Genomic DNA, 26408 nt, shown 5'->3' on the forward strand with positions numbered 1-26408 from the left:
AGTAACGATCAAGAAATTAATTGTGTAATCGTTCCTGATATCGGCTCTCCCGTCTGCATCCGGCACTGAAATTTGAAAATGGTGAATCCCTTAATTGATAATTAATCCCTGATATTCAAATTGCAGTAGCATGTTTCAAGCATTTAAATCGAACTTTGAGACGAACTTGAGTCACTCTCAAATGCCAAGATCAGTAGTCAAATTTACAAATAATTATAACAAAATGAAGATACAAACTGATTTATTAAATTATAAAAGTAATTGCCGTAAAAAAATAACCTTGAGTACATGTACTAATAAAATAATTATTAGACCATAAACATTATGTGTTTATATTTTCCCAAATGGGCCAGACAGGATGTTGCACATTTTTTATTAAAGTAGACAAAATAATGATATAACTAGTAAAATATTGATTTCATAGCCACATGCAAATGAAATTGTGCGTACCGACTTTTTTGGACATCCATAGTCTAAAGTCCAGAAAATTTTAGATAGTCATGATGACAGACTATTTTCAGAGACCTTTTCTAAAAAAGAGAAAAAATACAGACAAAAATTGTCCAAGGAGGTTCCGTGACGTAATCCTGTTTTACTCGCTGTAGTCGAAACACTGTTCCACCTGCGCGGCTTAGACCGGCTTTGAATGTTCGCTGTGAAAACGCACCTTCATAAACTTTTCACTTAGTCGGCATTTCGTCTGATAGTTGGCGGTCGGTATCGCGCCCGTTTCACTTTTTGATTTCCCAGTGATTTGTTTTCTATTATTTTATAGAACTTATCCTTATACCAAAAAGTGGTGGTTGTTAAATTTACTGATATTAAAAAATTCTTACGGAATAGGTTGGTGAAGGTGCTATTTTATATTTTTTTGAATTAGTGTCGAGAGTTCTTACCTACATTGTTTGTACGGATGTGATACTATTTGACGTTCGATAACTTGTTGAAATTTGCTTAATCAGGCTATACTCGATATTAATTTATTAAATTCAATATAGGAAATCAAATCGCATGGTTTAGAAATATAAATGCCAATTCTTGCTTATTTGTAGAATTTCATGAATAAATATTTTCACCATCAAATTATTTTTAAGTTTTCTTTAGTACATATTATCTTGGTATTGGCTTGTAATAAATTTAAAAAGGTATAATATTGCATGTTTCAAAAATAAGGTGCTATGCACACATCACAGAAAAAATATAACGTCAATCTTGAAATATACACAAACTCTACTATTTCCTTTTTGAGATTTTTTAATGGTTCGATTGTATAATCTTACTAACTTGTGATCATCGAATAATAATAGAATAAAAGTGGTGATAGTGCATCAACTAACCTTCCATAAGACTCGATAATTGTGTGTAATTTCAGAGCTCTACAATTTATATACGATTATAATTTGTTATCGTTATCGATGTCGTAGTACATGAATGATCTTAAATGATCTAAGATAGTCCACGTTTTACGCAGATGTTGATGGACGACCCTTATCTCGGCGACAGTGACGTAGAATAGCTCTGTGATATATATGGGCTGAAAGAGCGCGCGCGAACATTACTAGTCTAAGAGTGACCCGCGCATGACCACGCGCCTGCAGTTCGCGCCGTACACTTGTCTTGCGCTCGTTGATACGACACTACACTATCATATACCAGTGTCTCAGTGATTAATTGTATCTAGTGGAGAGCATTCTTTTGGCAGGTAAGGAAATGTGTACCTATTATTTCCGAAAACACAAATATTCATCCTCAATTAACAAAGTTTACGAGAGCACAGAATGCCGGTATTATAATTGTTTACGAAAATTCTTTTGTTTACTAATAGTTTATTGCACATTTCGTACCTTCAGTTTTTAGTTAAGAAACCAGGTGTTATACGCCGCTAGAATTTTTTAAGCAAACATATATTTTGTTGCGTATTTTCCGAAGTTTCATTGTTGTTGACATAATTTGTTGAAGCAACGAACATTATTAGAGGGGTAGTGTGAAAGTCAATAAGTTAATCGGTACATTCAACTTGAGAAAAAAAAAATATATAAGGTAAAATTATTTTATTGTGTCCCCTGAAAATTTCAGCGTTTTCATTGTAATAAGGGTGCGATAAGGAATATTTAATTAAACATCAAATTATATGACGCGAAGAATGAAGGTCATCTTCAGAAGTATTATACTATTTTTTTTTTAATTATTCAACCTTCCGATCTTCACAAAAAAATGATTCAACTTTAAATGAAAGTTCTAGTAGCATCTGTCTACAATGTTAAAATAACCAGTTTTGTTGTGTACCTGCATTCGAGGTTACGGAGGCTTACATATGAACAAATACAGTCAAATGATTAATGTTACGCGAACTCGGATTTAATAACTTTTCATAATGGTCAAAAATCTACTCGAGCAAGCACAAATTGCATTATGTGGGGTATTATTTACTTTACGATGTACATTAAAGGTGCATCGGAGCGTAAAAGATGAATTGAAGACCAAGTCTCGATTATTATCTTTCATTTCAAAGTTATGAAAGAACAATAAGGAAATGTACTTTTCCGATACGATCAGGAAATTTACTAAAGGTAAACTAGATCTTATTGTTTCATGGTATTTGCATCAGTGGACTGTTTACCGGCAGCCTGGCTTTGTGCGCCACGCACCGATGTTTATTAGTCTAGGAAGCGATCGAACAAAGATCCTAGTTGCGTCAAGCTGTTAACATAATTTATAATGCGATTTATACTTGAAAGTAACTTATTGAAAACGTTAAACTTACTACTATGATAAAAAAAATGCAGCTGTTAAAATATATTTTTTTGCTTCTTATAGAAAAAAAACAATTTAACTGAATTTCTTATTTATATTATAGCATTAAAATTTCCTGGAAACGTATCGTTCAAATCCCGTAAAATCGACCTTGATTATAGTAAAAAAAATGTACTTGAACAATAAGCACTTCGGCACACATTTCTCTGTGACAGATTTGCAGGAGTAAGTCAGGTCAACAAGACCATATCTAATTCTAAGTTTTCTATGTGAAAGTTCCATTGAGTGTGATTTTCTTCGTACACACATTAGTCGTTAGTCACGGCCCTACGGTGACAGCCCTCTTAAGACCTATTCACGGTTACCTTTCAAATAGCAGATAGCTGTTAAGGACCTCTAGTACCTATTGTGTATCTGAAGTGCGAGTGTTAAGGAAACATCACTTTAAAACTAATGAATCAATAATGTTAGTGTGTGAATAAATGCTGGGATACATCTGATTTCGTATTCGACTGCGTTGCAACGGGGTTTAAGATTTTTTTCTTCGTTTAGGATATGGATATCCTTTACAGATTACATCAGATATTCAGATACAGTTGATACTAATCTAGTGCGACAGTCAAAGTCTGCGCTCAGGCTACATGTCTAGATGCGGTCAAAAAAGATAGTTGTCATCTAAAGGCTAAACCAGTGACCGTTATCAAAAATGAATTCTCACACGAAATGTTATCGATTCTCATTCAACATTGCAACACGCCGATAAATATCAAGTTTATACATTTAAAGCGAATAAATTACTATATCCGACCTTTGAAGCATCGGCTTTGATCAAGTTCATTGCAAGCTTACGAAATTCATCGGACATAGAACCACAGGCTTTCGAATGCTTAGACGTTACTTATACAAATAGTTTTTCCAATATAAATTCTGACTTCAACAATCTTCTCTTATATATAAAAATGAATTGCTGTTCGTTAGTATCGCTAAAACTCGAGAATGGCTAAACCGATTTGGCTCATCTTAGTCTTGAAATATTCGGATTAGTCCAGGGTAGGTTTAAACGGACGGTGATAAAATATAAAAAAAATTGCGAAAAAAAATTCAATGCGGGTGAAAACGCGGGAAACAGCTAGTTTACTATAATTCAAACAAGAATGTAAGGTTTTTGACACTCAGTTTTCAAGGAGAATTCTTAGGAAGTGATAATTAATAATAATGTGAGTAGTAGACAAAAAAACATATTCAATCGTAGACATAAGCTATGTCAATATACTTAGCAGGCAGAATCACGATGACTATCCGATTCTATAATGGAACGTCTATTTGCTTCTTAATACTAATTAAATCAAGTCAACTTTTTGAATGAACCAGTGAATGTAAATCAACTATTGCAACAAATTCCTGTGCTATTAAGCAAAAGTTGTTTGTGATATGTTACTGTTTATTATAAACGATATACAACCGTAAGGACATGTGGGAGTGTCAGGCCAAGGTCCGAACAGAGATTAGAAAGAGTACAAGGAAACTTAGAGAAAGGAAAAGATCAACACACGGTTGGTTCGCTAAGGAATAAGAATTGATTTGAATTTGAGATTTTCTCTAGTTTTGATTTTTTTTTCTTCTTTTAAGTATCTGTAGGTAAATTGGTGTCACACTTTATTATTTTTTTTATAATAATTATAGTGAGACTGGTTCATTATTAATTATGAAATTATAAAATAATATAGTATTATAAAATTCTATTGAAGTAGAAAATAAGAAATTTCTCACTCTAGTATAACTATTCTAATATGAAATCTTGTCCTACCGATCTATAAACGGTTTTACAAATCAAAAAGGTAGACCATCGTGCTAGTAAAAGCGATTGTTTGACCTCAACTGATATAGGTTGCGCACGCCGAAGGCGCGGAAACTAACCTAAATTAAAACATTATGGATTAATATTTTAATTAAAAATTAACATATAATCATAACTTGAGCGTACATTGAGAAATCAGTGTTTAAGAGCTAAATATATAACCCAAGGATATTATTTCCAAATACATGATTACAAAGCAAATTAATGTGTCCTTTAATAAATTATGCATTATTGGGTTACATTGACCCTCGGAGCTCGCCAAATTCTTGTAGTTTTTTGTGTACTTACTTCGTTCGTAAACACTTTACGCTTGAAAAAAACATCCTTAAATAAGTATACAGTATACACACAGCACTCGAGAGGATTTCAGTTCTCCGTCATCGATATTAATATGCGAGTGTTATATATAGAGTTTATCACCTAAATTACGAGTAGTTCTAGAATGTATTTCCTTTGAAATGCGAAGAAAGAATTTTTATGGTTATTAAATATTGAACTTTGGAGCTAGGACGAAAAACCTAAATATGTATCCCACATCCGTCCACGTAAATTATTTCTTGCTAAATATCCTAAACCACATTGTTCGATCTATGAGTAAACTCATAAGACTGTAGTCCCTGGCGAAGCGTGCCATTTTTTCTGTAAACAATATGTAAATTTAGATCAAACTTAAGCAGACCGTGGTTACACAGTCTGATTAAATTTGATCAAAGACGCTGATGGGCTAAGCAAACTTATCTACCCCATCGTTTTTATAAGATGGCTGGTACGTTCAAAATGATGTAGGTAACTTATAAATATGGATGCCGGCAACGCTTGTTACACGTATTAATAATAAAAAGACGCACTCATATTGATAGAACGTAATACTACACACTTAGTGTAAGTATTCTCATAGCTAATGATGTTTATTCAGTATTTATTTTCATTAACGCTTAGTTCCTATAATAATGGAAAATTTTGAATAGTCTTTTAAAAGCGTGCGTCTTATTTTATCAAATACTTTTGGAATTATTCAACTTTTTAGTCAGAACCATTTTTATATTTGTAGAAGAAAGTTGTTATTCTTGAAAATCTTTGTGGAATTTAGTTATTATGCCTAGGATGATTTGAAACGCAGTTTGTATAAAAGAAAATTTAGCATAAAAATGCAATTAATTGTAATACTAACACTACATGCATGTAATTTGTTATCAAGTGATTAAGACTTATGTAGTGGTCTAGTGCTTAATAACAGTTTATTAATTAAAGTAATCGTACAGTAACTGTGTTGTTAGCCGCTAGTTACATACAATGTATGTTAGTGACAACTTATCATGTAGGTAAATAGGGAACGGAAATATGAGGAAAATATTTTCCGAGTCCGAAGGTTGTATTGACACGGACTATTATGATTACATTGAACTTGGCGAGGCTTTATTAGCTGAAGTACAACACGTAAGTGTATGGAGTAGGTATATGACTTTAGTACGATCTTTTTGGTGGCAAGCTGACTTTAAAATCCTTTGGAGTGACGCAGTTAGAAGTTCCGAAGTTGTTACAGTGAAATCGTTCAGTTATTTGCAATATTTACCCGAGTGTAGATCTTACAATCCGTGCCGTATTCGTCTAAGTGTTTCTTAAGCGTAGCTGATTGATAGACAAAACGTGAAGGTTTAGAATGTGACCATTTGCTCGAATCCTCTGTTTTACACACAACGTGCATATAATATGATGTTTAACCTTTGTTTATACAGCTCAACCATATAATATTATGTCTAAGTTTAGGCATTTTTTTTAAAAAGCGCTTGAAGGTTTTGTGAAAAGTGAATGAACCGGTCTTTATCTTGTCTATTAAATATCCTTATTTACTTAAATACCTGGAACATCTAATGGTTATTGCTAATTTTAAGTATTCGTTTATAGCTTATTGCGATGTAGTAAAAGGCGTTAGGATGAGTTCCGTTTAGTTTTGCAACTTTTGCGGCAAACTTAATTTCACAGTTGAAATCATTGCCGACTGTATTTTACAAACAAGGATTAGTAAGTGTTTCGTAAGACATCAAACTCAAATCCGATGTCTGATGTATTTTGACACTTGGACAATGTATATAATAATTTACTAATTGACTAAGCAATACTTGCGAAGTTTTTAATAACCTTAACAAAGTTCAAAGGTTTTAATTGTAAAGGGATTGAAGTAGTGTCGCTATTGAACTTGTCACGACTGTCAAAGAAGGCTGAATGCGATGTTGCCTGTGTCAAGTATGTCGCAAGCGGGTCCCGCGTCTCGCAACGCAACCGCGCCATTAGCTGTCGCAACTGGAAGCCTGAGCCCCTTAACCACACTTTGTTCCGGAGATACATTCCTTACTCATAATAAAAAAATCAAGTAAGAAGTACCTACTTAGATAAACACTTATTTTTATAATTTGTAATTGTATAACAGACTTATAATTGATACCTAGCTCAGTCAATGAAAGTATCTACTTTGTCTCTACTTTCCGCTAGGTGATGATAAAGACAGTGAGATAAGTAAGGCCTAAGAGCAACGTTGCAGTTACCCAATTCGTTTAATTTTGTGGTACAGCTGGCAGAAAGTAATTCATCATCAACTAAATTATGTATGTTTGTGAATTCAAGCCCAGTGTTTGTTTGAAATTAATTGATACATAGTATTTACCCAAATCTAAAGCGATAAATGTCAAATGGTTATTAATATTCAGATAAAATCAATTTAAACCGTGTTTATAATACGAATATTGCCATATTATATTGATTTTTTGTTCAATATCAATAAATTATCAAGATAGGCTTGTGATTTTATTTGACTTTACTGAATATCTTTAAATAGCTAACGTCAGACCTTTAGGTTTTGTTTCGTTTTAGAGTTATTTATAACCGAGTGACTGACGGGTCGATTTGTCTTCATTACTTATTCACACAACATAAAAATACGGTCTTTAATATGGTTTAAACAAACACAGTTAAGAGCGAATTATTATAATTCTGTTCTGAATTTTCCTTTTTTTTATAATAAGATTATATTAACGAAGTATTCGAAATAATGAACTTAAATTTACATAGCTCTGTATATTTGTTTTGTTTCTGCCTTTCATACGTAAAAGGTTTTAATAATTTAAATTGTTATGAGTGTTTACATTATTATGGGTAATAAAGGGTTTTAATGAACTTGAAACCAGTGCAGGGTCTGGCCGAAAGCACTGGAAAAATTTTCCGCAGTACGCGTGCATGGAATTTGCCAACGGAAACCGATTTAAAAATAGAATCACGATTTATTTTTAAATATATGCACTGAAATTTGCGTGGCTTCAAAAAGAATTTGCCACAGTGATATTAAAAAAATAATAATTTGAATGCGTTTCAGTTTACGCAGGTCTTGTAGTGTCGTAATATAAAGAGTATCCAACCATGAAGGCGTAACATTCGCAGTAAACAACAAAGACCCGGCGACGCATTAAGAGTGCTTTATATGCCGTGTGTCTATTGGATCTAAAAATATAGGGACAATGACTCAAAGAAATCGCGATCATACACAGAACATACCTACTAAGAAAAATTATGTCATTATGCATGTGTGTAATAACATCATTCGTTTAATTTGCAGTGAGCAAAGTTAATTTATTGCCACACACGACGAACATTTTATTTGTCTAGATAAGCTTTAGATAGATTTATTTGTTTTGCCGTAATAAAATACTTTGAATGCTAAATTTTAGGTGCCTCTTGTGGTTCCAGTTTATAATACTGCTTGGCTGAGATTCCTCCCACGTGTAATTACGAAATACTGATATTAAAGCTTTTTCTACTTGGTTTTCTTTGTTCAATCGCGATTGCATAGTTAGAATATAACTTAAGCTATTTTATTGATACACTGACAATGGAATGTTAACAGTAGCCGGCTCATTAAAATCATGATTTGACGCATTGATTATATTTGGAAAAAAAACTGCAATTTAATTAACATGTTTCATATAATTTGACTTATGGACGTTCTTAATAAGAGACTATTTACTTGTTAAGGTAAATAAAACTTTAGTTCCGGTTAACTACTCACAAATAACTGTATTTTTTTTGGTGGTTTACTGGTTTTTAAAAAGTCTACTTCCTTATTTACAACTGGACCTCTGGCCCAAAATTACATGAGAATTATGTTTTTTATCGTATGTTATATAAAAAATTATCAATAGAAGCTTTAAGGCCAGGCATTTAAAGCTAATGTTTGGCCACGTAGGCAGAGTTCTTCCAATTAACAAGCCTTTATGTAAACTTATTAAGTTCTACTTACATTAGCATAAAGTACCTACACCGCGCTTACGATCCTTACTTCCGTGATCCGTTATTGACAAAGTTCTTCAATTTTAAAAATATTTTGCGGAAGTACAAACTCATTCCGATAAGTTTATTCACCTTAAGGCAAGGAGACTTCGAGGTAAACTAATTACTGGATTGTTGCCTATTTAACCTCATACATTACGCGTTCAACCTGTTCGTAAGATTACATCTTTATGCGATAATCTTAATGCCTCCTTATCATTTTATCACGGACATGACAATATGATGTTCGTATTAACATTTTATGATGTAAAAACTTTTTGTTAAATGTTGAGACAAAAACTTTTTTGTAGAGGTTTGCTCACGTTCTTTTTGAGTAAACTCGTTTTTCTTTTGCCATTGGAGTACTCTTGTAGCGATCTTGAAGAACACTTATCTGGTACACTATTGTAGTGTGTACGATCGGAATGTGTTGATCGGAGATACGATTGGATTTTTATTGGTTTCCAACCTAAAAGTCCAGATGCACAATAGAACATTAATAGATTCAGTCTCATACATACCAGAGGCGCGTGGATATAATATTAATTGCCTTCATTAATTTTAATTACATGATAATCGTTTCATTTATACTCTACAGCAACAATAACTAATGAATAAGTAAAATACCATCATCATTACATGTGTTGGGCAACTCGGGGGCTTTTGAAAAAGACTGCATTTGCAGCGCGAAAAGAAGGCATCCTCAACAATGGAGGAAAACGTTTTCCTGGCTGTTGTACAAGGCTCAGCAATAAAAATAATCGTAGCATCCAATACAATGTGTCTATTACATCATGTCTCATGCAGCAAACCAAAACTTGGGTAGGACACAGAGAAGATGGTTCAGCAAGAAAATAAACATTGGGACCTTATTTCGTAAATTTTATCCACGTGACGAGTTCTAAAGATCAGGAGAGGACATGTAAACATTCATTTTGAAATGAAATACATAAATGTCTCTTAAAACTTCCTTTCATAGTTCAGGGGCTTGTTTTATATAGTTTAACAAGTTATTATAACAAAGTATACTTATTTGTTTGACGTCATTCAGTATTTTTCCGGATTTCTTGTTTGTTTATGTTTTTGAGTAACCGGCTTCTCGAATATCCTACTGAACATTTTTATTTTGTTTCATTTGTAACTGGACGACAATGTTCATTCATAATCTGATTGTGTTTTATAGTAACTTACCTTTTCCTAGTAGTAATTATTATGGCATAAACGAAGTGAAGTCTGAGACTTCATGAAACGATCTCATTACAATTTGTCTTATAGGTATAAATGGTAGAAAAAATAAAAATACAAGCAAAATTACAATTAATTTGTAGGGACCGGAATTACTCATAGTTTACTCAGAAAATAAAAGATTTCCTTTGGACATCTTATACATTATTACGCAATAAAAACACCGCCAGGAAAGCCATTAGGCAAGCGACAGGTAGAGTTACTGTAGACTTGGCACAATTAATGCCTAGAGTACACGTTAATGATAATTGTTTCACAGTAATTACTAATCCCAAGTCGCTGTTATTGTTTAGCTGTCTTTTGTGTTGTCATTGATGCAATTACTGTAGCGACGGTGTACTTAGTCATCTTCAGCGGAAACCCGTTGGACGATAAACGTAGTTCTTTGTTAGCTTGGAAATTACGCAAATATTTATAGAGTGATGGCTCGGTATGGATAATGTCAGGGTCAATGTAATAATTAGAGCGCGGGGTAGAAGTATTACACTCGCGGCCGCAAGCAGGGATGTCTCAAACTGTAGTTAGTTCAAAAATTACTAATTATATGCTGAAGAAGTATTTAGAGGCAAAATTTATAATAATGTAAACCATGATTATAATTTTTTTATTGAGACAATTTTTTTTTTCAAGGTTGCTTGGATGGTGCACTATAAATTTGCAAACATCTGTAAGATTTACATCTGTTCGACATATTATTATCCTACGGTATAAGTTATTTAAAAATACCATCACGTCAAGGTTTGTAAATAATGCTAGCAGCCCTAGGCGGGTGTTGGTGGCGGCTCGTCAACGACGTCGTGTGTATGCTGCGCCCGCGCCGACACCCGACTCTTTTGTCAATGCGTAATAAACTCGATGCGCAGCGGCGGCCGTGGCATGCGCGAGCCGAGCGCCTTCCATCACACACTTCTACGCGTAACCACCGTTATCTACGATTCAAATAAAAATGATAAATAATTGCCAAAAGTGATTTGGAATAACAAACACCAAAGTAACCAAGTAGTAACAAACGATAATGACGTGTTTCGAAATTTTAGCGGCGAATTATTTTTGGTTACGTAAAAACCGTAAACAACTATTTATAGATCAGATATATTATTAAACACACCTTAAATTATCTATTTTTGTCTCCCAGTATGTTAATAACAGACGTATGTTTTTTTGTCAATTTAAATCATGTTTCCGCGGTGTTCCCCTGTTATAGTAAACAAAACATTCCAGCACGATCTAGAATTATATAATTATAATATCTCAAAAAAAAAACACACGAATGCCTCCGAGTTAATCATATAAATTCGTCACACACAGTTAACATAAATATACAAAACAAGTAATGGTTTTCTTGAAACTCGAAATATACATACGAAGAAATAACAATTAGGCTGAGCGACGATCCGTTATTCCAATCATACGGTGGGGAGTCTGCCTCTCAAAATGCATTGTGGGAAAGAGACAAGGCTCTACATCGTATAAAGCACCATCTCCCTTCGTACGTCTCACTTCAAGACTTGTTGGCGGGCCGCAAGTACAATGCATAAGAATTCACATTAATTCGTTGTTTTTACGGCACAGCACAACATTCACAAATATATTAACGGAAACAAATTAGTTGAATGGCATTGCATCTCACCGGTCACCATAGCGGTTTATTGTTTCCTGGCCATCTTCACTTAAATTACTTTAACACCTTATTGGGACATAAGGCTGGATCCTCTTGTTTTTGTCATAGTATACAAGGATATTAAAATTCAGTTGGTTTATTCATAATGTGTGTAAACTAATAATTTATTGGTTTGTTTTCGACTCTACTTTTGGCCCGGGCTATACGTTACTATGGGTATTGTTCTAGAATCTATAAGTAATTCAATGTTTTTTTTTCTAAACAAATGGTAATTATGCGGAAGACATAAATAACAGTTACGAAGACAAACAACTCGTATTAGGTAACTGGTATTATGTTTATGCGGTTTAATCGCTTATTGGTTTTATTAATTATATTTATTATATTATATTATATCAATATTATATTATATCAATATTATATCAATATTCTTGCTAAGGAATGTATCTAGCCGATATCTTACTAATTAACAAAGTAATTATTGGTTTCAAAATCTCGTAAAAAATAAATAAAGTTAAAATAGGAAAATTACTTACTACCTTTATATAACGAATGCAATCAAGCTATTATTTTTTTATAAGCGCTTTGAATACTTTATCTCATTTAAATACAAGGAAGATAATGCCTTCTCGTTTTTATAAGGTCCTCTAGTATTCCGGTTACAGTATTTTTCCAAGAAGAGACTGAATCAATGTAATTTCTTTTTTGGCAAAGCTAATAATAATAAAGCTAAAGCTAGACAGTATTGACATTTTTACAGCCATTAGTAGAAGTCGAAATCACAACAAACGTCTGGAACATTGTTGGTTTTACGCATTTATTCGATTTATTATGGTAATACTATTTGAAGTTCATTGATCTTTAAATGATAATGTAGTAGTGAGGAAAAATACCTACTAATTACTCAATCAATTGAAAACCAGTATAACTTGATTAAATATTGAGACAAAACAGCTATTATGATGTTTGAACACAATATTTTAATAGGTGTAGCAATTAGGTTCGTGAGTGCAAAGGTAGCGTAGTAAATTAGAACAAAAAAAGGTTGAATTCGTTTTACAGGTACATGTGCAGTTGAGAAAATAATACGACACAAAACTATTTTTTGACCAAATTCCTACCACAAATAAAATTGGCAGAGATTATGACACAGGGGCGCATAATTTTCGATTAGTTCGATGTAATTATAATATTTAAACATAACCTTCAATTAGGAGTAAGTAATAGTTTCTGTTAATTGCAACGGTGACCATGGAGCTTGTATTTATAATAATAGCAGCAATATAAAATTAAAAGCTATTCAAATCATAGAATGTTCCATAAAATAAATCAATCTTTCTTAAATGTTACTTTTTTACGAAATCGTTTCAAATTATTACCAGATGGTGTTTCTTTGCTTAACATAGCCCAAAATCGGTTAGTCGGCAGTTTGTGACAACCAATTATCAAAATTTGGGTAAAATACTGTTTAGGTGTACGAAAATGAAAGATGCTGACATCTATTCGATCGTTTAGGTTTCACTTAGTTAGAAAACTTATTTTTTTGCAACAATTTCTGTTTGAAAAAGGGAAAAGTGTTTTATACTCGATAAGGGCATCATGATAGGTTCTTAAATTGCGGTCAAACGTTTGTACTAAATTATTTTCGTTTTTTTAAGGTCTTGTTTTTCCAATTATTATTACTAGTGTTTACTAGTGTTTGCCCCCATAAGAAACCAGTCTTTAATACATCTGTGAATTTTAAACCTGTGCTTGAAATCATCTTGATTCATATCGGTATGGGCTCATCATTTAGCGAAAGATCGTTACATATCGCGACACGCCTTCGTCTTCGCAAGGTTCAATGATATACTGAGTCTTGCGTAGTTGCGAGTTTCATTTCGATATTTTGTCAGTACTGATTAAACAACAGGTTACCAAGTAGGTCATAGTAGCGATCAAGGTAAGGGCGCACAGTTTTTAATTTACGCCCTAAATTATGGCATATTGTTGTAATCAGGGCGATGGACAGTGTACATAAGGTATTTTATAAGTGGGTTCACGTCCGAGCGATTAGCCTTGAGTTGTGTGTCTGCGTGTTTTCAGATGTACACAAATAATTAATTTCGATCTTGTTCGATATGATCGTTATGCAAATAGTTTGGTAGACACGATTTTGACGAATTTCTCGATGTAATTGTAAACACAAATATTAAATTAATTTAATTTGACAATGGTAAAATAAAGTGTTGTAGTTAAATCATACCAATAGAAACCCGAAAAAGTTTAAATCAAAACTTACGGTTAGAAGAATATTATAAAATCCATTATAAGCTTCGATATGATTTTTATGCTTTCGCTGCGGAAGTTATTCGTGAACTTTAGTTAGAACCGGACTCGGGACCTTCGGTTGAAGTCCATTAACTTACTCATCAATGATGACTGGCAAAATATTAGGAAATACTCAGAATTACGGTAACCGGTATCCTAGGTTAATAAGATTATTATCAAAGTGCCAAAGATTTAATTAATATTACTGTTTATTTATAATTCAGAAACTTTAAATAGGTTTTCGCGTCGGCGTTTGGTTATGTCACCTTTTGTGAATCATATATAAATGGGATATTCTATTGCTAGTATTCCTAAGCGTGTTGAGTTTGATTGTTTATTTAAAATCAATTTCACATGTCTCCACGCTCATCGTGAATGTCGATATTTGGTAGTTCTGTACACCACCGTACCTTGAGACTTACTATTTTAGACATGTCATAATGGCCGCGACTTTATAGGATGAAGAAAAGGTCATTGTTTAAAATGTCAATAATGTAATGCTGGAGATGTTTTAAACAATTACCAACATATGGAATATTAAATTTGGATGTCTATATAAATGTATTGTGACCTTTTCTTGTGATAAATTGAAAGCTTATCTTATGGTTATAGTACGCTGCGATTATTATAATGCCCGCAGTTACATGTTACGAAATAACAAGAATTGATTTATGTGTTTTGGCAAAAGGCAAAGTCATCGTGATTCAATTTTTCTAAATTTCATATCGTGTTGAAACTAATTTGAATGTTGACATTGAGACTGACGGATTAATGTTGCATTTGTAAAGTGCGATAATACGTTGTGCGTATAATATTGACATCAGTTTAATTAGCTGTAATGAAATGCCAAACCATTTCACAATGGAACCTCCGTCAACTTTTCTTGGGTTTGAAGGATATTGTCGGGTGGGGCAAAGTTGACGGACAAGATAAAATGCGTTGCATAATGCATGAAGTATGCGTAGTAGTGATGCTCGAGGTGAGAATGTTTCACGATGAATCACATGGTCAAACAGTTTTTATGCTACCTCACTCATTTTCCAATAAGCCTGAACATTTGTTTTTGCGCTGTTTGACTTTCGAAATAACAAACCTTGATATTTGGGTGTGTAAAACAAACTTTCGATCGTAATCCGATTGCTATCTTGTATTAAAGAACTTTGAACAATTTTTATAATAAATTTTAATAGATATAAATATTACCCACGAAGAAATCGTGATGTACTTATCTTATTTAACAATGGAAGCACTAATTACTTCCTAATATAAACTCGGAACTAGTTACATAATATTATAAAACCTACTCCGGCGCTGTTGTTATCCGTAAAAAAGCCATAAATATCCAATTAAGTAACCACGAATAATGCGATGGTCAAGCTATACAATACTACTTAGATTATAGTGTTTTGAATGAGTTAATTTAATAATAAAACTTCATTCGGCCAGTGCCTGCGCCAGCGAGACGATTGGCGAATCGGCACCCGTCCACCCTGACATTCGGTAAACTTGACGCTCGACAGTAAGCGGCTGCTGCTACACCCGAAACTGTTCATTCTACATTTGCAATACCGTGTACTCACATGTAATACTAACTAATATATGAGTGGTAGTGCCGTTCAAAGTGAGTGTTGGCTTTTGATACTGAGTTATTGTGATTGTTGCAGTGTAAAATGGAGGCGCTAAGTCGGCTGGTCGAGGGCTACCATGACCTCATGGACAATAAGAGTGACCAGAGGGTGAAGGACTGGTTCCTCATGTCGTCGCCCTTCCCCACACTCGCGATATGCCTCACATACGTATTCACAGTTAAAGTAAGTACATCATCAGTATGTCAACATAATGGTTCACGTCACTTGACTCGATTATAATTAATCAATCGATATCACGTCAAGCAAATTAAATATCATTTGGAATGTTTTCCATTGGAAGTTACCGCGCTTCCACTGGAACTTACCGTAGTTACGTAACATATTAAGTCCAATTAAACATTATGACAGTTGATTATATCGGACGGACGTCACTTGTTTTTACAGGATTGTTGGTAAACATGCATTTGTTATCAGGTGCTGGGGCCCAAGCTAATGGAAAACAGAAAACCCATGGAACTTAAGAAAGTGCTGATATTTTACAACTTGTTCCAAGTGCTGTTCAGTATCTGGCTTTTCCGAGAGGTAACTACTTGTTTTCATTTTCTTTCTCATAATCATTGATTCTGTATGCACATTTGGAATACGAAACTAATTATTGATTTTTGTTTTTGCAGAGTTTAAAAAGCGGTTGGTTTTCGACATACAGTTTCAGGTGTCAGCCTGTCGACTACTCGAGGTCCCCTGAAGCCATGCGGGTAAGAACCTTCGCTTAACACTTTTCTAAACCGGTTTCTGTTCGTACGTTAGCTGTAAGGTGCTAAGTATTAGAATACGCATGCGTCCTAGAAACCTTGACTCGTAGAAGTGAAATAATTTATAATTATTTGCATTTATAATTTGAATTGTGAAATTGAGTAACAGTTTATTACCACAAATTTTGCATTATAAAAATAGAAGTAAGACTTAATATTCAGATTTTAGCGGATAAGACATTATTTTTTATTATCTTACAATTGCATCGTATTTGTTTTACTGGCTCTTATGCAAATAGCCGCACCTAAACTGGTCATTAATCATTCGCTAAGCCTACATGAATGTCAATGTGTCACACTATTTCTTTATAGTTCAGGAGCTCACAATAAACTGTTAGAGTGGAATATTTTTCTCGCAACTTATTTGCAACAATGAAACCCGGTAATTACGTAGAACAGAGAAATATCTGCGTCACTTATGTAGGCTTGAATTAATTAAGACCAGGCGGCCTACCATCATTACTTGAGTTATGCTATTGCAGTTGTGGAACAGAGACGCCACTCTACGCCATGTAGTGTGTCTCGCTTCCACAATTAATGTGATATCACGTTGAGCGACAGTGGTAGGCCCCCAGAGAGCGCATGGAGAGCCACATGTCTTGTGAACCGCGGTTGTTTGCCTTCAAGTTCATTCGCACTGCCATGTAATTACTCGTATCGGTATTTAGAATAATTTTTACATGCAGTACATTGTAGTAAATAGATGATGAATATTTAGCAGATTACCATGTAATCGTGTAGGTACATATTATGCAATCATCATAAAGAATTATGTGAGAATATGTTATTGAATGTGGCTCCTACTCAAATACATAGTATGTATTTATTTGCTGTAGGTAAAGTCGTAACTCTATAGTATCTATTTTTAGTTTAAGAATCGTCTATTTAATATTTATTTTATTTAATGGTATGTTTATAAATGTCCCATTTTGTTTGCAGACGGTCCATGGCTGCTGGTGGTACTATTTCTCAAAGTTCACAGAATTCTTCGACACGGTAAGTTTTAAATAAAAAATTTGCAAAAAGCACACATGTTGTTAGATCCCTTAATTCAAAATAACTACATTTTTGGATCTATTTTCAATAAATTTAATATGTTTATTCTTTTACTAACATTAACACAAGAGTAAGCGGTAAATCCGATGTATTTAAATATAATTCAGCAGCCTTCATGTTCCATTGATTGCTAATTTGTCTAGTACTAGAACCTTAACACTAATACCTGCCCTCGCCAAGCACTTAAATACCGGTGCAAATTTGCTTAGTTATTCAATCTCACTGTCAAGGGTACGGCCATCTGGCAGGTGATATTTCCGGAACTGTCTACACAGTTTGTTTACAAAGTACGATGTAACTACTTCAATATTAGATTAATTTGTTTGAATATTTACTTGACTTTATACAACTGTTTCAAGAAACAGACGGTTGGATAGAATACCAAGAAGATCTCGTCATTTTATTAGTACTAGCTGATGTTGAGAACAATTATTGTAAACTAAGGGGTCAAAGGAGGTACATATCTTTTTGTTAGAAGTACATTGACGCCTTCCTTAAAACTCGCCCTTTTGTTATTAAATAAAACTATCAATGTACAACAAATCATGAATTACTCGGTCATCGTCTAACAAGCAAAAAACTTTTTCTTAAGACATCACTGCTGAAGATGAGGTGCTTGACTCGGTCATAGAAAAAAACAAATGCCGCCGCACAATTACGAATCAATATGAAGTTTTTTATTGACTTGGGTGTGAGATCAACTATGTGATGTCCTTAGTTGATCGGACACTAGAACAGTCTGAAAAACGCATCCATAGTGTGTTATATGCTTGCATTCTTATCTAAAGGAATACCAAAAAACTTACTGAGATCGTTATGATGTTCATAAAACGAATATAATATTTAGCACATAATGATATAAATTTTCTACATGAAAGCGAAATTCAGGACTACTTTTAATACTTCTAATCTTTAAATTACACGCTAGGTATCGTTTTTCATTTTTTGTATTTTCATTCCCATTCAAGTGTAAAAAAATATTCAGCATTTAATATTGAACAACCAATAAATTAATTTAAAATGTTATAATTAATGATTTAGTTAACGAGTCACGAATGCTCTTTATTGTTTTCTTAATGTTGCAATTGCTTTGTCCTTAGATCTTCTTCGTGATGCGCAAGAAGTTTGACCACGTGTCGAAGCTGCACGTCATCCACCACGGCATTATGCCCATGTCGGTGTGGTTCGGCGTTAAGTTTACACCAGGTTAGTTTATTTTGTATTTTAAAACAGAAAACGAAATTTCAAACACTTTTTGTCTGAAGCTGTGTCTACGACGCCGACGCTAAAAAGTTGCGGTTTGTATTGCGATTCCAATGAATTATTTTGCAAACGTTTTGATAACCGAGGTAATTAATCATATTAAGACTATATATAACGATGAGACTGGTATTTCCAAATTTCCATTTTATGTTTATATTTTGGATATTTTGCAACTTACAAAAATCTGCTTCGCGGTTAGGTTGAAGCTTAGCATTAAAATATAGTACTTGTGTAATGTAGCGTTAGCCGTTTTTACAAAAATGTCAAGGTAAGCTGCTTCAATTTGAATAATCTAACGTTTGATTGTTAAAGTTTTGTAAAAATAAGCTAGTCAAATTTCGAATTAATAAATTTCTGAATTACAAATTGATTTAACGATAATTGTTCATTTTATAGTCACAGTGGCTTTATATTAATTATGTGTTTCGATTTTTATTTCGTAAATAATAATAAAAAATTCACAGCTATATAATTTTAATTTCAATATGTGTAGCAAAAATTATCTTTACAAAAACATTTGGACGTTGAAGGGCATCAAAATACTTCATTAAAATAACTTATATTAAAGTACTTTTATAAGCCGATTAGTGCACAGTTGAAACGTGGATAAGATTCACACTTGGTTACGAGTTATTTCAAGTATTTCCTGGATCACGAAAAAAACCTCTTTCGTATGTACGTTCGTAGTACGTAGTTTTTTTGTTAGTATTATTTAACTGTTACTTAATCCAAGACCATGTGTTTTCTGTAACAGTTACTATTATACGTTATTATCCATAATAACAGCACTAGAAGTTAGCCCTGAGCCCCGAAGTAATCCGTACTCAGTACTCATCGTGCCGTAATAAAATAATTGCATATCATTATGCTACCACATAACTTTATTAATTGTTTTTACGCCAGGCTCAATTTTTAAAGGCCATAAAAGCGTACCTAATAGTTATTTGTTATGTCAATCATGATTCTTGAATACTCTATCGGATTTTCTCGAAACAGTGATATGAATCAAAACATTTTTTTTTGTATAGATAAAAGAACTAGTTGGGAATACCTTAAGTTGCTGTAATTGTTTCGTAGACAGGTATTATAAGTCATGAGTTTTTACGTCCATAATTGACGGTTGATTATTTCTCTTGTTGTCTAAGCACGTTGATTACATTTTTTATCAAAGGATTCGGGAAAGTACCGGCTTTGTGCATCTTTTTGCACTATTTTTTTCTGGATTGTATATGCCAATATCAGGTCAAAGACCCCTTTAAATAAGTTTAGAGTGGTTGCAAGAGTAAAGGGATATTCAGATTTTGATAGGGGTAGCTAAAAATATAAAGTTAACCTGTCTGGCGACACTGTTTAGCAAATACCGTTGATTGTAGAATAGACACTATTTTCTAAGTACCTACTTACTTATAAATGTTTACTCTTGCTTGTATGTGGAATACCGCGTGATCAGCTCGTGATTGTTAAACATGAGTCAGAAGCGAGCTGAGAAAAACTTTCGAGAAAAATCATTCAACATCTTATGTGGCGATTGGGTACTAAAGTATGGAGCGGATACTTACAGTTGATATAAGAAATCTTTTGCAGACTTTGTTTTTGTCAATAGTATAACTACCCTTAAATTATTAACATTAACCCTTACATTTATAACCACTTAAAAAAGGGATCTGGTATAAATTAAATGAGAATCAATGAAAATGTATTTTTGAACAATCATAAAGATTTCATTAGCTACGCAATAAAGTAATAATTCAACTAATTTACAACCTACTTATATACTCATTAAGTATATTTACACATCAAATAAGTAGAAAATCACTCTTAATTTGTTTACTATAACTTACGTAATACGAGTAAGATATACTTATAATATACAAAACAAATAATTATTGTGTTTGATTACGGATTGGCGTCAGTTCTCATAGGAGTAAAGTTCTCGAACGATGTCTGTTCCTTGAAAATAATATTTGTACAATGAGCTGCGTGCTTGACGACTTCAAGAGTGTTTGACGACTGACGTATCCTTATCCGAGAGTATTCTAGAATGAAAAAAGGCGATTTGGTCAAGTACTGCTTCGTTAGTTTATGTTTTATGTTGTGTTAAGCGTAGATACCGCTAACGACCGGTGACTATACCTACGTAGATTCAATATGTATTCAAGATACATGTTCGGTGTTATATTTTCACAGTTATTTTGGTCAAGTGTCTGCTTACAATTTAATAAGACTTCACTCAGTTTTGTAAGTTATAACCGTTGTAGAACTTGACTCGTTTATTTCTCTTTTGTTACGAGTGCTTTGACCGTTTTGGTATCTTGATTTTTTATGGAAATATACCGCACATAATTAAAATTTTCCTAAAATCCATTCGTATAAATACACGGTAGTTCATTATTCGAAGTATACACAGACTTAAAGAATGATGACGATGATGATGATGAAATCCTGTTATCCCTCATCAGGGACATAGACCTCGCCAAGATTTTGCCACTCTTTTCGATCTTGAGCAACAATTTCGAAGACTCAAGGAATCTTTTTTATTAAATCAGGAACCAGGAACCGACCGTTTTATATCGTAAGGGTTGAGACGTCTCTGTGCGTAGTGGCTAAACTACTTGAATATGGATTTAAACAGAGCGAGCCTCAGCTTCTTGCAATCCGTATAAAAATGCTCGTGCCTTTCCTTACAGGTGGTCACTCCACATTCTTCGGTATGCTGAACACCTTCGTGCACATCATCATGTACTCGTATTACCTGCTGGCGGCCCTCGGTCCCAAGGTGCAGAAGTACCTCTGGTGGAAGAAATACCTCACCGCGCTGCAAATGGTAAGCCTCGTTATATTTACTTTTATATCAGAAATAACAATAAAAATGCATTCATTTAAGCTAAGGTCGATAACGTTGAAAATTTCAAGACGATTTTGATGATGCAATTAAATAAGAATACATTATTATTAAGTTGTTTTCAGAACGACACTAAGTATAATTTTACCCAATTCCGAATCAAGATTAGTAAAGTGTGGCAACAGTTCCTCCTTGACATTATAATAAAATTTGTGTATGACACAAATTTGATAAAATTGAATTAGCTCGATTAATAATACACATTTGACAAGTCCATGGGCGGTCGTAGCTATGGTATATAGTTACGTTTTTATCAATGTCATTGTTTAGCAATCGTTAAACGCAGGCGAGTGTTTATCCTTGATCGCTGTCACGAATGATACTTTGTGACGTCACATTTCCCGAGCGGGTGTGTGAATAGCTCGTTATAGAGACTTGATATCTTCCGAGGCATTGAAACTCGTGCACTGAAAAACTACTGGTCGGAATACATTGGGGAAATAGTAAACTGTTGCTCTGAGTCTCGATGGTGATTTTCATTTTGTTGTATTCGATCAGGTCCAGTTCGTGTTGGTGTTCCTGCATGCCTTCCAGCTCCTGTTCATTGACTGCGACTACCCACGCGCCTTCGTCTGGTGGATCGGCATGCACGCCGTACTCTTCTACTACCTATTCTCAGACTTCTACAAACAGGCCTACCTCAAGAAAGCCAAAGTAAGAACTACTTATCACAACTACTCTAAAATGTTTCCTTAAGGAGGTTGAGAAAATTATAACATTTTCACTTAATTAATATGCATTACACGATGCATAAATGTTTCTTACATTTAATCAAGTCGTCAACGACCGAATATTTCGAAATTTCAATTAATCATAAATGAACGGCCTATTAAACGTATTTACGTAATGATCACAACATACATATAACATCGTAGGTATGTTTATGTATGATGGCTCACCGTGCTATGTTTACTTGCAGAGAAACAAAGCCAGCGTGAAAGTAGAAGCCGACTCAATAAAGTCGGAGACGAAGGACAGGATGCTGCCGCTGCTGAACGGGTTCGGAAACGGGTCGGCGCTGGGCGACGTGCGCCAGAGAATGGCGGGAGCTGTCGCCTCGCAGTGATCGCCGCGCCATACTCCCTAGCTTAGAGAATCTCATTGCATCCGTGAATACACTATGTGTACTCACATAAATTCCCTTAATTACAGAGTACAGACTAACCTTGTCATGGGTGACGCGGCAGCTCTGCTATAAAACCTTTACAAATTACAGTTGGCACGGAACGTGCATTACATTGATCATGAATTACTTGTTATTATTGATACCTGCTATTGGTGCGTCAGTAACCTATTATGCCATGGAAATATATATCTGTCGTGGCACCCACAATGTTAGCATCATGTAATATTAAGAGTCTCAATAAAACGGTTAAAGTACAAACGGGACACTGACAATTGGCATCAGCCGCGGTTCCCGACAGGACGAAGCTCAATTAATTCTAAGTTGGATATAAGTTCGTAGTTTACTAGTGATAGTAGTTGTAATTTATTCAAACCGAATACTTTAAGTTTCGTAAGATGTTTAACGATCAACTATTTATTCGGGCGTGGATATGGTAGGACTAAGATAGAGCCAGTATTTCTGTAAAATATAATTATTTAGATTTTTCGTTTATATAATTTTGCCGATAAATTAATACCCTTATACGTTTACCTACCTATCTTACGCTGGTCGTCTAAATCTATTGAATACATCGTTCGAAGTACGCAACGAACGAGTGGAGTAAATTGTTAGGTAAATACAGTCAGTACTTTTCCCTATGTACCTAGAGCCACGATGTTGTAGGAGCTGAAGAGTATTGTAGCAATCTGTGGTGGCGTGAATTAGTAAATAAACTGTAAATAAATGTTACTAACAGATTGCTAACGAGGTGAATATTTAGCTATTAAATTATCAGGCGATCGTAATAAAATATGACAGTCACTGCTAGGAGATAGAAAAACCGCTTGTTGTTCACTCAAAATTTTCCTTGCATGATAGTTTGAGTGCTCATAATCTTAGCAAGATTATGACGAGACTCCTTTTCAGAAGCTTTTAGTTCACTGACTTTTTAAGAGTTCTTTAAAACATGAAGCTCTTAAAAATGTTATGTGAATTTCAAAAGCAATATTTGTGACAAGTTCGGATTAAATATCAAGTTTACTATGCCATTGTGGAAACGATAATTGCTTCGAATTCCAATGTTAGAACGATTAAAAAGAAATTATTGAATGCTAATTGATGCTACAAGGAAGTTTGTTGTGGAATGGTCATTGTTTTTGTGGTGATCTGACTGTATTATGGCATTTATGTATATAGGTACCTGTAGCCTAGCAAATGGACTCTACAAATATTTATTAGTATATGTTTTGTATTGTTTTTTATTTTGTATTGTATTTAGAAGCCTGTTTGTTTCCCTGATTGTTAGCAGGGCGGAGCAGGAATCAAGGCTATCCATGTTTGGTTTGTAAGCTCGGTTGGTACCTAACATCGACATGCTGTAAATATGCTAAAGGGTAATCTTACATTTATACTTTGTGATACTTAAGTTAATAACAAAGAATTATACTATTTATGTTTGTTTTTCTTAAATCCTTGATCCCTTTCCATCTCTTTAACGATTTCTATTTTTTTGTGATTTCTATGCGCATTGAAGTACTCAAGAGTTGGGGCGAGTAAGTACCTTGGGTAGGTATATCTTTAAGTACGTCATGCTTATAATCCAAATTGCAAATATAAGGAAATAGAGGTGTCATGCGCGTAGGGTGAAAGATTACGAAGCTTAATAGAACACTTATTTAAAATTATTTAAAAACTAAACAGAAAATAGAGTATTCAAGACAACCAGTCTGTACCCATCCTTCAAATGAATGGTTCCTGCGTATTTTTTTCTTTCACAGCTATTACACATTTACGTTCTACAAGAGTTAGCATTCACTTTATTATTCTTTACTAGTCAGTAAGCTCATAAAACTGATATATGAGCCATATTATTACACACTACCTAAAGCGAAGGATGGAAAGGAATTAAAGAAGGTTGCCTAGAATAATTTTACTCCGAGATAATTAATAAGAATAATTGTGCAAGTAGTAGATATAAATAGTAGGTACCTGGAATACTTAAATATCTAAACTTCGATATAATATTGGAATTATTTAGCCTGTCTCGAGAAATAATTATTATAAAGTGTTAATTGCTACAATTATTGGATGTTGATGATTGTATACAACTGGACAACTACGTTATTGATTGATGACTTCATACGGAATTTCCTTAAATAACCATCGAACGAATTATTATAAAAATGACGGATACGGTACGAATAGTTTGCTATAATTATATTATAGTAGAGAACGGAATCTTTGCTTAACAGGATTCGCAAAGTAACAACATGAAATAATAGGTAGATAGGAAGGTAGGTACCTACACCTTAACTACCAACGTAGGTACCACTATCTCTTGAAATGTGTCAGATGAGAGATGTCCGCAAGACGCCTTGTAGAGCGCTGTTCCTTTTCCTCAACTAGAACAGAACTGTATAAAGAGGCGGTGATGGAACTTGATGGAAGGTCGGAGTAGGGGGCTCGATATATTTGCTGCTCTAAGCCAACGATTGGTTGAAGCTCTCCTGTAGGCCGTATAGCATTAAAAATATGCTTAGTATAGAAATCGGCATAATTTCTATCAGTCAGTTTGAATTTTAACACATCTGTGTACGCAGGAGGCGCGACTACTGCTACTACTACAAACAAACGACCAAATTTTTCGCCAATCCCAGACCTACGTGGATTACAGGGAAACCCGCCTCTGGGCGGAATTTACCAATGGTGACTTGCTGAACAATGATTTTGTATTACATAAACTTCATCAATAAGTTTGTATGATATACATGAATATAATGTGCAGAATAAGACCGATAATATGTACCAACAAAATTGATCTCCAACCTGATCTCTAACCTTCACTAGTTGGAGTGGCTCCGCCTGAAGAAGAAGGAGTGAGATGGCATCTTGCACGAAGGCCAAGCAATGATTTTATTCACTTAAGCTAATAAAAAGAACAAAATTAATGAGGTACGTGCTTGTAATAAAAGGAAATAAGATTGTCAAAGAACAAGTCAGTGTTGTGGACCCACATCTGGAGAGATGATCAGATAGGTCATGTTAATAAAGTTTTGTTCATGTTTATTAGCGCCTTTACAAAGATCAGAGCATTTCAATCAATCTTACGAATGTAAAATAAATGCGACTTCACGTTTGGTTGTTAAGTGCAGCGCCATCTATTGCCGAGTTGACAATATTCTTGCAATCGTTTTCTATCCATAGCTTTCTACGAAGGAAGATATTACGTGATATTAAATTTTGTAAAAGTAAAAAAAAGTTAGTTTTACTTTCGAGAAGTAGCCAATGTTGTGTTATAAGTCATTTGATTTATAAAAGTTACGCTATTTGCCGATAGATGGCAATGAAATCAAAATTTGTAGTTCAAAGCTTAAGAATTTGATTTGAGGAACTGACCAGCCTATATGTATAGGAAGACCTGACTTTCACTTTAAGTTATTAATTCAAGGAAGTTTGAATAAATAAGGATACAAGTAGATAAACAACCATTCTTTTCTTTAATTTACCTACCGATTTGTGGAATATTTATTTACATTTATAAGCCTTTTAGTTATTTGAGCTTTACCTCGTCGTTAG

General features: G+C 34.0%; 1 protein-coding gene across 1 annotated transcript; it reads left to right on the forward strand.

The window, feature by feature from the left end:
• Positions 1-1285: 1285 nt before the first annotated feature.
• LOC113502411 (elongation of very long chain fatty acids protein AAEL008004) lies at positions 1286-24283 on the forward strand. The gene is made up of 9 exons (XM_026883975.1): positions 1286-1702; positions 15770-15916; positions 16169-16276; positions 16369-16449; positions 17446-17502; positions 18663-18768; positions 21513-21649; positions 22226-22381; positions 22647-24283. Exons 2-9 carry the CDS (start codon positions 15776-15778, stop codon positions 22791-22793), a joined length of 933 nt encoding a protein of 310 aa, XP_026739776.1. The 5' UTR covers positions 1286-1702; positions 15770-15775; the 3' UTR covers positions 22794-24283.
• Positions 24284-26408: the final 2125 nt, after the last annotated feature.

The sequence above is a fragment of the Trichoplusia ni genome, chromosome 17 (genome assembly GCF_003590095.1).
Source record: "Trichoplusia ni isolate ovarian cell line Hi5 chromosome 17, tn1, whole genome shotgun sequence".
Lineage (NCBI taxonomy): Eukaryota > Metazoa > Arthropoda > Insecta > Lepidoptera > Noctuidae > Trichoplusia > Trichoplusia ni.